Raw genomic sequence first — 13,353 nt, forward strand, 5'->3', positions numbered from 1 at the left:
CCTTCAAGGTTCCCTGGACTTCAGTTTCCACAAGGGCAGATAAAGAAGTCACTAAGATCTCTTCCAGACCTACAGCTGTAGGACGGTTCTTTTCCCTGCCCTTCTCGCCTACAGAGAATGCCCAGGTGAAGGTCCCGACACCAGACAACCCAAAGCTACTTTAGAACTAGAGCCTGGGTGGACCTGGAGCCTGGGCTCGTCTCCGTTGCCATGGAGAGGCCCCGCCCCCAGCGCTGGCTATCCCGGGCCCTGATTGGCTGGACAGCCGGTTCCCCCTGTGGATGTGTCCGCCGCCGCCATTGTGCGGCGCTAGTCTCCTCAGAGGGTGCCAGCTGTGGCCAGTGCTTCGAGCGCTTCCCCTCGCTTCTCGCTCTCCTATTCTGGGGGCCCGGCAGGTCCGGGACTCCTGTCCGTGCCGGTGCGGGCGCCGGCATGTGGCTGTGGGAGGACCAGGGGGGCCTCATGGGCCCCTTCTCCTTCCTGCTGGTGCTGCTGCTGCTGGTGACGCGCAGCCCCTTCAATGCCTGCCTCCTCACAGGCAGCCTCTTCGTCCTGCTGCGCATCTTCAGCTTTGAGCCGGTGCCCTCCCGCAGGGCCCTGGAGGTGCTCAAACCCCGGGACCGCGTTTCAGCCATCGCCCATCGCGGCGGCAGTCACGACGCCCCTGAGAACACGCTGGCGGCCATTCGGCAGGTGAGCCCCCCCGCGCCTCGCGCCCCTGGGTCCTGCGGAGAGCTCGGACTTCTGCCCGTCCTTCCGAAGGTTCCCCGGCCTCCGCCTGACAGCCTTCCCAGTTCCTCACTCGTCCGCAAGAAATACGTTCCGGTGGCCCTTGATCCCTCGCAGTGTCTAGAAATCTCGTCTCCCGACTTGAGGTGTTTATAGACTACAGCAAATATTTATATAGTCGCTACGTGCCGGATACTGAGGTTACAGCCAAGGAAAAGACCAAAAGGGCCCCTGCTTTACAGAGCTTACACTGGAGTGGGAGAGACAGGCCTTAGACAAGTAAACGCATAAATATTACTCTAAGAGAGTGAAAAGTGCAATGAAGAAGCAGGGTTATGAGACAAAGAATGACGGGGGGCGGGAGGAGTTAAACAATTTTAGATGGAGTCGTCAGAGAGAAATCCTCTCTGAAGAAGTGACATTTGAATTGAAACCGGAATTATGAGAAGGCGCCAGCCAGGGAAAAGCAAGTGGAAAGGTCCCGAGGCGGGAATGATGTTGGCGAGTTCAAGGAACAGAAGAGGCAGTATGTGGCCTGACTTCAAGGAACAGAGCAAAGGTCGGTGTGTCAGTGCAGTAGAAAATGGGCCGTGTCAGGTAGGGTCTTGTTCAGTAATTGAGGTTATTCTAAGTGGATCACCCTTCACAGGACATATCTTTGCTTTGTCCTCTAAATTACTGGAGTCATCTCCTTATCACCTTTCTCCCCAGACACACACATTCACACACAACCCTGGCAGCTGGACTCGTGATAAATTTTTCCTCCCTTTTTCACAAGACACTCCTGAGACGCTTGATAACCACCCAGTTCTTGGCAGTCTCCTGATTAGGCACTTTTGCATCTGTGTAAATATATCTGACCCCTTCATTTCTTTGAGACATTATTTTAACATTCATTGAGTGGGTGGGAAAACCATGACTCAAACACACACAGCTCCTTCTAGAATTTAGCCTTCTGATTCCAAGCCCCAGTGCTCTTTGTCATAGATTAGAATATGGTCTAGGATGTAAAAACTTGGACTGCCTGCCCTTTCTTCGTCAGGCATTATTGTGTAAAGAGCAAGTTAACTTAAGTTCCCTATGTCCCAGTCAGGGTCATGACTACCGTGTGCTGCAAGCAAGGCACCCTATGGCACCTCTCTTCACCCTAGTCTCAACTGTGACCTCAGTTTCACCATCTGTAAAATGGGAATAATAATAGTGTCTACCAAATAGGTTGTGAGGATTCAGTGATCTAATCCACATAAAGTAAAGCCTGGTAAGACCTCCACAGATGTAAACTATGTACGCCAAGAATCCTAAGATGGCTTGAATCTTTAAAAATCAAGGTAAAAAAATTAAGTCTAAAGAAGGAAGAAGGTCAGGAGGGCAACCTTTGAGTTAATGGAGAGCACCTGACTTTTTGTGTGTAAGCAGGTTAAGCATCTCTTATGCTTCTCTCCATTTGGTTCTTTTTATACTTTGTGATGGAAGGGAACCAAAGAAGCTTTTCTAGCCTCCTGTTTAAATATAAGTCTAAAGATATTGAAGAATGTATTTTGTATTCTTAAACTCAGAGAGGTCTGATGAAGTAACATATACATATGTTAGTATTACATTTTATTTAGTATTAGATAGTATTGTCATGTAAAGAAGGAAGATAATTACTATAGGAAAAAAGCACATAATTGTCATTGCTTCCATTTCAACTTACCTTTATGTAAGTTGCCTTAAAGTATATAGCTCACTGCTAATTGAGCACAGAAGGTATTCATAGGTGTTTACTGATGAATGTGGTGGTTTGACTAGGAGCATGTTTGACTGAATGTAAATCATGTTATATGAATGAGGAAGTATGTATGTGAAATACACATACACATACAGTATTTCATATCCTGTTGTGTTGCAAGGGAATTATAGCTAAATTCCATCCATGTCTTTTTTTTTTTATTTCAGCATATTATGGGGATACAGATGTTTAGATTATGTATGTTGTCCTTGCCGCCTCTCTGCCCCCAAGTCCTAGCTTTGAGCACGTCCATCCCCCGGATGGTGCACATCGCACTCTTTGTGCATCCATGTCTTATATGTTTAAGTTGAGCGTGTCTTTATGTAATGTAATAATGATAGTAAACATTGTGCCAAATTAATTCCTGGTCTTAAGAGGAAATGAGATGTGGTAATAAAGCTTGTTAGAATATAAGGTCATTATCAATGAACTTTTTGCCATAACAGTGTTTAGCTGCTGAATACACACTGCGGAAGACAAGGCTGTGGCTTCCCTCTTGACTTCAAAAGAAACACAGTAATCCTCTGTATCTGTGGGTTCCCATTCTGCAGATTTAACCAACCCAAACTGAAAATATTTGAGGAAAAAAAAAACAATAAAAAAACAATACAATAGTAAAAAATAATACAAAAACCAGTACATTATAAAACTATTTACATAGCATTTACATTGTATTACTTATAAGTTAATCTAGAGATGATTTAAAGTACAAGTCCTCAGTTAATGTCATTGATAGATTCTTGAAAACTTTGATTTTAGGTGAAACAACATAAAATGAAACCAACTCTTTTCCTCATCAAAGGTATTGCAAAACAACATTAAATGAAACCAGGTTGTTCTAGGACCTGCTGTACATCCTTTTGCTGAAAGTCATAGTTTCCAAGAACCTATCAACGATGTTAAGTGAGGACTGTATACAGAAGGATGTTTGTAGGTCGTATGCAAATACTATACCATTTTATATAAGGGACTTGAGCATCAGCTGATTTTGGTATCAATGGGGGTCCTGAAACTAATCCCCCGTGGATACCAAGGGGAAACTGTACATAGTTTATTTCCATCAAAGTTCATTTTTTTGTCCTATCCTCTTCTTCATCTCTGCTTGTTTGCTGCTCATAACTCATATTCTTAAACATTTTACTGTGTAAAAAAATCAAGGAAGACATTCTGACAGTGGTAGAATTTCTAGTAGATTATAAACTATATGTAGAAGGAAAACTTGATAAATGTGAAATAAATGTGTTTCAAAAACAGATACACACAGCTGGGCACAGTGGCTTACGCCTGTAATCCTAGCACTCTGGGAGGCCGAGGCGGGCAGATTGTTTGAGCTCAGGAGTTCGAGACCAGCCTGAGTAAGAGGGAGACCCCATCTCTACTAAAACTTAGAAATAAATTAGCCAGACAACTGAAAATATATAGAAAAAATTATCCGGGCATGGTGGCGCATGCCTGTAGTCCCAGCTACTCGGGAGACTGAGGCAGGAGGATTGCTTGAGCCCAGGAGTTTGAGGTTGCTGTGAGCTAGGCTGACGCCACGGCGCTCTAGCCCAGGCAACACAGTGAGACTCTGTCTCCAAAAAAAAAAAAAAAAAAAACAGATATACTATTATAAACAGTAGTAAAGGAATGAAATTACACCCACAGTACTTTTACCACACAGGGGCCCTAGTGTAACTTTAAAAGTACAAATCAGATTATATCCTGCCATTATTTAAAACTCTCCAGTGGTTTCCTGTTGCAATTAGATAAAATCAAAGCACCTTTGTATTTTGTACCTTTCTCCAAAGATCCTGCTCTCTCTGTTCCAACCACCCTCAATATTTGTTAGAATGCTTTTGGCTTCATGTAATAGTCCAACTTCAAATATCTCAGACAATAAGGGGACTTATTATCTCACATAACAAGAAGGGTTTGTTGGTTGGGGGAGGTATGGCTTCCAGGATGGTTAATCCAGCTGTTCAATTTGTGATCATGGACAACCTGGGTTCTGTTGATCTATCATATTTGCTAACCCTCCTTGTAGTTGCCAGGTGGTCAGTGCAGCCCCAGGCATCACATTCTTAAACGCCGGCATCCAATCTCAAGGAAAGACTCCACTCCCTCTTTCTTGTGTCTTTCCCAGAAGCTCGCCTCCCTTATGGGTTGGGAATAGTCCACTTTGTCACCCGAGCACAGGAAAAAGCTGAACACTGGGGCAAGAACAGGTCTCTGCCAGCAGGGAGAAAAAGAGAAATAGATTTGGGTAGGTAATCAACACTTTGTGCCACCTGGATGGCTCCCTTCTATGTTGTGGCCTTGATATTACACTTGCCATTTCTTCTGCTTGGCAAACTCTTCCCCCAGATCTTTTGCACAGTTAGGTCCCTTTTACCTTTAAGGTCTCAGCTAGCTCAAATGTCATATTCTCAGAGAGGACTCCCCTGGCTGCCTTGGCTAGTGACCCCCACCTACCTTAACCTTCACATTACTCTCTATTTTCTTCTTCAAAATGTGAAAAATATTTATAGTTATTGTGATTTGTGTGTTACATGTTTGTAATCTGTTTCTCCCTACTAAAATGTAAGATCCATGATCCTTTTCTCTCTTGCTCACCACTATCTCACTGTTTAGAACAGTGCCTGATACATAATAGGCACTCAGTAAATGTATGTTGGAAGTACTGTGAAGTAATAATAGTCAGTAAGTCCATTGAGGAAAGGTACTCAACATCATTAGCCATCAGAGAAGTACAAATTAAAAACACAATGAAATACCACTTCGTAACCACTAGGATGGCTATAAGCAAAAAGACAAAATAACAAGTGTTGGCAAGGATGTAGAGAAATTGGAACCCGGCATTGCGCAAGTCTGTTGGCTTCATTTTTCCAACAGCCTGTGCTCATTTCTTATCTATGTGTCATATTTTGGTAATTCTTGCAATATTTCAAACTTTTTCATTAGTATTATATCTGTTATAGTGATCTGTGATCAGTGATTTTTGGTGTTACTATTATAATTGGGGGTGCCATGAATCCTGCCCATATAAAATAGTGAACTTAATAATTGTTATGTGTGTTCTGATGGCTCCACCGACCAACCATTCTATCTCTTTCTCTCTACCCCCTCAGGCCTCCTTATTCCCTGAGATGCAATAATATTGAAATTAGGCCAGTTAATAACCCTGCAGTGGCCTCTGAGTGTTCAAGTGAGAGGAAAAGTAGCACGTATCTCACTTTAAATAAAAAGCTAGAAATAATTAAGCTTTGTGAAGAAGGCATGTCTAAAGCTGAGACAGGAGGAAAGCTAGTTAGCCAAGTTGTAAATTGGGAAAAGTTCTTGAAGGAAATTAAAAGTGCTATTCCAGTGAACACACAAATTATATGAAAGCAAAACAGCCTTATTGCTGATATGGAGAAAGTTTTAGTGGTCTGGATAGAAGATCAAACCAGCCACAATATTCCCTTAAGCCAAAGCCTAATGCAGAGCAAGGCCCTAACTCTCTTCAGTTCTATGAAAACTAAGAGAGGTGAGGAACTACAGAAGAAAAGTTTGAAGCAAGTAGAGACTGGTTCATAAAGCTTAAGGAAAGAAGTGGTCTCCATGACATAAAAATGCAAGGTGAAGCAGCAAGTGCTGATTGATGTAGAAGGTGCAGCAAGTTATCCAGAACCTCTAGCTAAGATCATTGGTGAAGGTGGCTACACTAAACAGATTTTCAATGTTCAGCAGCTGTCAACATCGAGGCAAGACCCTTTACTGGCAAAAAGATCATGACTCACTGAAGGCTCAGATAATTGTTAGCATTTTTTAGCAATAAAGTATTTTTTAATTAAGGTGTACACACTGTTTTTTAGACATGATGCTATTGCACTCTCAATAGACTACAGTATAGTGTAAACATACCTTTTATATGCACTGAAAAACCAAAGGATTTGTGTGACTTCCTTTGTTGCAATATTCATTTCATTATAGTGGTCTGGAACTGAACCTGCAATATCTGTGAGGTATGCCTATGTATATTAATGTGTGAATTAGAACCAGGGGTTTATCTTTTTGTCTCTATAACTGGAATAACATAGAAGTGTTGGTAAAGAAAGTTAAATGCAGTCATTAGAAGATCTGGCCTAAGAAACTCTAATATAGTGTTTCTTTTATAGAGCTTTTGTTTTGTCTTTTGTTTTTGGCCTTATTAAACTACTCAGAAAAACAAATACATGAACTATTCATTTGTTTTACTATTCTTACTAAAATACCATGTCTGACCATTTTTACTTTTTGTGTTGTAGTCAAATAAAGATGGCCTCAATGAATAAAATATAATCGAACCTAATTATAGTGCCAGCAATAAGGAATTAGGATAACATTTGTGTTATAGTGAGAAAGATGCACTATGTGTACTGAAAATGTGGTTTTACATTGTAAAATATACAACCCATGTTGATGTACCAGTACATTATTCTGTCTTTAATTTATAAAAGGTATATCTTTTAAAATGTTTTGACCAGTATAGATTATTATGACTTTTCCCCTAGGCTTGTCAAATCATAATAGCTTATATGTATAGAGTGCCAACTCTGAGCCAGGCACCAAGCTTGGGAATCTACATGCATTATTTTTAAATCCTCACAACAACTCTTGGGATCATTATAGAAATATCATCTTAAAAATAATGAAACTGAGGCTAGAGTGGATAAGTAACTTGACTAGATGACATAGCCAGTCAGTGATGGAATTGGGATTGGGGGGGCAGGGAGGATATCTAGGTCATATATGTGAAAATCAAGCTTTGGAGCTTAGAAGAAAATATAGTTGTGCATCTTTATCACATGGGAGTAGGAAAAGATTTAAATAAGGTAGAAAAATCTCTGCCCATAAAGGGCATTGTTGATAAATTTGACTATATTACCCTTAAAAATATATTAATAAAGGACATGGTTAATAACAATGGCTAACATTTATTGAATTCTCACTATGCGCTAGCACAGTGCTACATGTTGTTTGTGGGTACTAAGTGTGTTGTGAATATGTAAATACCTATAAGGAAGTGATACGGGAATGATAAACACCAACTTTAAGATGGTAATTACTTCTGAATAGGAAGAGAAGAGAATGAATGGGAGAATGTTGGCTTCATCTGTAGTACTGATAGTAAAATCATAGTGGTTAAGAGTGCAACTTCTAGCACATCCTAGCTTGTGTAACCGTGGGCAAGTTTCTTAATCTTTCTCTGTCTCAGTTTCCTTGTCTGTAAAATGGGCATATTCATAGTTCTTGCTGCAGAGTTATGAGGATCAAATGAGTTAATACATTTAACACACTTAGAATAGTGTCTGGCTAGTAGAAAAGTCTCAATAAATAAGCTTTTTTTCTCTTTTTAGGACAGGAAGAGATTGAGGCAAATAGAATGAAACATTAACATCTTCTAAGTCTTTTTTTACTCTATACTATATATGTTTGCAATGGACCATTACTTAAAAAATTTTTTTAATTAAAAATATTGATCATATTGAGCATTTCACATCTTCATTGTGATGAGAAAACCAAGGAGGCAAACATTAGATAGTATGTTTCCAGAGGAACATTGCTTATAAAATTTAATGCTCAAATTCTCTTTTTAGATAAGTTCTAATATACCTTATCAAGCTTACCAATTTATTGGCCAACACTAACAATAACCCTTTAGGTAGCTCACATAAACAAAATGTGTTCCCTAGAAGCAGGCTTGGTGTTTCTGTGATAGAGGATGGAGTTAAACCAACAAAAACCTGACTCATCTTGTTTATGCCAAAGTAGTGAAATATATGACTAATCAACAAACACAGGGGAAGTAGCAGAGCTACCATACCAATAGATAGTGTAGGTAAACAGTGGAATTTGTCTAAATATTTGTAAGCCATTGATGACCCATATATTAATAGTTAAAGCATCCAGAGAAAACTTAAGTTGCTGAAGTCTCCCTGTCTGCCACTGTGAGAGTGGGAAGGGTGGGGAAATTGAAGTTTTTAAGAAATCTGTCAGTTAAGAGTTGAAGTAAGGCTGACATCCATGGAAAACAGAAAGAGGTCAGAGTTGCTGTTTGGCAGGGCAAGGGGAAGGAATCAATAAGAACAGCTATCTGCTTAGCCAGTCCTGTTGGTCTTCTTGAGTGGTTAGGTACAAAATGACGTTTGTGGCCATTTGACGGTAATATTGTTGATGTTTTTGTTAAGGCAGCTAAGAATGGAGCAACAGGCGTGGAGTTGGACATTGAGTTTACCTCTGATGGGGTTCCTGTCTTAATGCACGATAACACAGTAGACAGGACAACCGATGGGACTGGTCGATTGTGTGATTTGACATTTGAACAAATTAGGAAGCTTAATCCTGCAGCAAATCACAGACGCAGGTAAGTAGTTTATTGTCATTTAAACATATCTTTTAGCTTTTGTTGGAGGTCACAGATAGACACTGGCACCTTCTAATTACATCTTCTGCTCCAGGAGAGTTCTTTCATTTTGTTTTGTTTTGAACTGTGTACAGGTTTTCTGAGTATTGAGTAGGTGCCAGGAAGAACCAAAATATGGCAGTATGTTTTTAATCTTTCCCACTGAAGCCAAATTTGGCCTCAGAATTATTCTTAAAATAATACTCTGTCTAGTCACTAACAAGACTGTTACTTTGTACTGTCATTTAAATTATAGAATCATGAGGCTGAAAGTAATTGCTGAGCAATCTTCTTGCCTTCAGATACACCAAGAAACAAATTATACATTCTTTTAAATCTTCAAGTAATAATGTCACCTTTTCACCTAACCCTAGCTAGTGGCTAGTGAGACTGAGGAAGTTAATTTTTAATTTAAATGTAAATTTAAACTTAAATAGCCATATGTGGCTACCATATTTGACACTATAGATCTAGATCAATATTGCTTTTAGAGAGAGTCTCAGAAAAGTTAAAAGACCATCAACCTCTAATCTCTAATCTATGTTCCCGTGTCTGTGTCAATTCTACTCACGTACTAGTCTTGTGTTTTCAGTGCTCACTTGTTATCAGGATCTAAATTAAAAATATCTTGGGTACCACCATGTGGTCCAGTTGTCCTATCCTTTATAAAAAGTGCTTGTACAGGCCATTTACTCTTTGCTTCTTCCATAATTACAGCTCCAGCTATTTATGGTTAAAAGCAACCACAGCATGTTTGCAATAAATAGGAAATTTGAGATTGCATTTAGTGTGTACTTATTGGATACTCTTAATCTAATCATTCCCAAGTACAGTAAATTCTGGATAATATGATTAAATACTTCTACCATGATTCTTTCAACCTTCATATTGTACCAGCCACTGTTCTTGAATTAAGCAAGATACTGAGAATTAAAAATGAAAAATTATGGCCTAAAAAACTTATGTCTACACAAAATCTGCACACAGATATATATAGCAGCTTTATTCATAATTGCCAAAATTTGTAAACAACCAAGATGTCCTTCAGCAGGTGAACAGATAAATAAAGTGTGGTACATCCAGATAATGGAACATTATTCAGCACTAAAAAGAAATAAACTATTAAGCCACAAAAAGACATGAAGAACCTTAAATGCATATTACTAAATGAAAGAAGCCAATCTGAAAAGGCTACATACTGTATGATTACAGATCATTTAGACAGAAAATCAACAAAGAAACATTGGATTTAAACTGTACTTTAGACCAAATGGACCTAACAGACATTTACAGAACATTTTATCTCACAGCTACAGAGCATACATTCTTCTCATCAGCACTGGAATATTCTCCAGGATAGACCATATGTTAGGACATAAAACAACTCTAAACAAATTTTTAAAAAATCAAAATCCTATGAAGTATCTTCTCAGACCACAATGAATAAAACTAGAAATCAATAACAAGAGGGACTTTGGAAACTGTACAAATACATGGAAATTAAACAATATGCTCCTGAATGACCATTGGGTCAATGGAGAAATTAAGAAGGAAATTAAAAAATTTCTTGAAACAATTGAAAATGGAAATACAACATACTAAAACCTATGGGATACAGTAAAAGCAATGATAAGAGGAAAGTGTATAGCAATAAATGCCTACATCAAAAAAGTAGAAAGATTTCAAATAAACAACCCAATAATGCACCTCAAGGAAATAGAAAAGCAAGAATAAACCAAACCCCAAATTAGTAGAAGGAAAGAAATAATAAAAAATCAGAGCAGAACTAAATGAAATAGAGACTAAACAAAACGAAACAAAAAAAAAAATACAAAAGATCAATGAAACAAAAAATTGGTTTTTTGAAAAGATAAACAAAATTGATAAACTGCTAGCTAGATTAACCAAAAAAAAGAGAGAGTAAACCCAAATAAACAAAATTAGAAATGAAAAAGGAGACATTATAACTGATACCACAGAAATACAAAAGATCATCAAAGACTATTATGAATAACTATATGCTAACAAATTGGAAAACAGAGGAAATGGATAAATTCCTGGACATATACAAGCTACCAAGATAGAATTAGGAAGAAATAGAACAGACCAATAATGAGTAACAAGATTGAATCAGTAATAAAAAGTGTCCCAGCAAAGAAAAGCCCAGGCCTGGATGGCTTTACTGCTGAGTTCTACCAAACTTGTAAAGAAGAACTAATACCAATCTTCCACAGACTATTGCAAAGGGAGGAAATTCTTTCACTGATTCTATGAGGCCATAATTACTCTGATACCAAAATAAGACAAGGACACAACAAAAATGAGAACTACAGGGCAATATCCCTGGTGAACATAGATGCGAAAATACTAGCAAACAAAATCCAACACATCAAAAAGATAATACACCATGATCAAGTGGGATTTATCCCAAGGATGCAAGGATGTTTCAACATACGCAAATCAATAAATGTGATACAGCGTATCAACAGAATGAAAGATAAAAACCATATGATCATCTCAATAGACAGAAAAAGCATTTGATAAAATTCAATAACTCTTCATGATAAAAACTCTCAACAAACCAGGCATGGAAGGAACATACCTAAACATAATAAAGGCCATATATGACATACCCATAGCTAACATGTTGAATGGGAAAAAGCTAAAGCCTTTCCTTTAAGAACTAGAACAAGACAAGGATGCCCATTTTTTACCACTACTATTCAACATAGTCTTGGAAGTCCTAACAGAGCAATCAGGTAAGAGAAAGAAATAAAAGGCATCCAAATTGGAAAAGAGGAAGTTAAATTGTCCCTCTTTACAAACAACATGAGCTTATTTATAGAAAAACCTAAAATTTCCACCAAAAAACTATTAAAACTGATAAATTCAGTAAAGTTACAGGATACAAGATCAACATACAAAAATTATTAGTATTTTTATACACCAATAATGAACTAGCTAAAAAAGAAATCAAGAAAGCAATCCATTTACATAGCTATCAAACAAAAATATCTATGAATAAATTTAAGCAAGGATACAAAAGACCTCTACAAGGAAAACTACAAAACACTGATGAAAGAAATTAAGAGGACACAAATGGAAAGACATCCCATGATCATGGATTAGAAGAATTAATATTGTTAAAATGACCATCCTACCCAAAGCAGTCTATATATTCAATGCAATTGCTATCAAAATATTAATACCAATGACATTCTTCATAGAAATAGAAAAAACAATCCTAAAATTTGTATGGAACCACAGAAAAGCCTGAATAGCCAAAGCAATACTGAGCAAAAGAACAAAGATGGATGCTTCACACTACCTGACTTCCATATATACTACAAAGCTACAGTAACCAAAACAATGTGGTATTGGTATAAAAACAGACACATAGACCAATGGAACAGAGTAGAGAACCAAGAAATAAATCCATGTATTTACAGCCAACTGATTTTTGGCAAAGGTGCCAAGAACATACATGGGGAAAAGGACATCCTCTTCAATAAATGGTACTGGGAAAACTAGATATCCATATGCAGAAGATCTAAACTAGACCCCTGTCTCTCCCCATATACAAAAATCAACTCAAAATGGATTTTAAAGACTTAAATGTAAGACACGAAACTATAAAACTACTGGAAGAAAACATAGGGGAAATACTCCAGGACATTGGTCTAGGCAAGGATTTTATGACTAAGACCTCAAAAGCACAGGCAACAAAAACAAAAATAGACTAATGGGACTATATTAAACTAAAAAGCTTCTGCACAGCAAAGGAAATAATCAACAGAGTGAACACACAGCCTGTTGAATGGGAGGAAATATTTGCAAACGATTAGCTGACAAGGGACTAATACCCAGAATATGCAAGGAACTCAAAAGAAAAAAAAAATCTCATTAAAGAAAGGGCAAAGCATTTGAATCAACATTTCTCAAAAGAAGACATTCAAATGGCCAATAGGTATATGAACAAATACTTAAATTACTAATCATTAAGGAAACACAAATAAAAACCTCAATGAGATATTGTCTTCCTCAGTCAGAATGGCTATTATAAGAAAGACAAAAAATAACAAGTCCTGGCAAGGATGCAGAGAAAAGGGAACTCTGATACACTGTTGGTGGGAATGTAAATTAGTACAGCCATTAGGAGAAAGAGTATGGAATTTTCTCAAAAAACTAAAAACAGAACTATTATACAATCCAACAATCCTTCTACTGGGTATTTATCCAAAGGAAAAGAAATCAGTATACAAAGGGATACCTGTACTCCCATGTTTATTGTGTAACTATTTGCAATAGCCAAGATATAGAATCAACCTAAGTATTCATCAGTGGATGAATGGAGAAAGAAAATATGGTATATACAAGGAGTGCAATGCGCACCACCTGAAGGATGGACATGTTTGAAGCACGGACTTGGGGGGGGGGACCAAGGGCAACA

At 38.0% G+C, this 13,353-nt stretch overlaps 1 protein-coding gene across 1 annotated transcript in view; it reads left to right on the forward strand.

The window, feature by feature from the left end:
• The first annotated feature begins 257 nt into the window (after window positions 1-257).
• GDE1 (glycerophosphodiester phosphodiesterase 1) overlaps window positions 258-13,353 on the forward strand; it is a 25,154-nt gene continuing 12,058 nt past the window's right edge. Inside the window, exons 1-2 of the mRNA XM_012647551.1 lie at window positions 258-693; window positions 8,689-8,865. Coding sequence (XP_012503005.1) covers window positions 433-693; window positions 8,689-8,865 — 438 coding nt within the window. The 5' untranslated portion in view covers window positions 258-432. The remainder of the gene's footprint in view (window positions 694-8,688; window positions 8,866-13,353) is intronic.

The sequence above is a fragment of the Propithecus coquereli genome, unplaced genomic scaffold, assembly GCF_000956105.1.
Source record: "Propithecus coquereli isolate 6110/MARCELLA unplaced genomic scaffold, Pcoq_1.0 Scaffold27, whole genome shotgun sequence".
Taxonomy (NCBI): domain Eukaryota; kingdom Metazoa; phylum Chordata; class Mammalia; order Primates; family Indriidae; genus Propithecus; species Propithecus coquereli.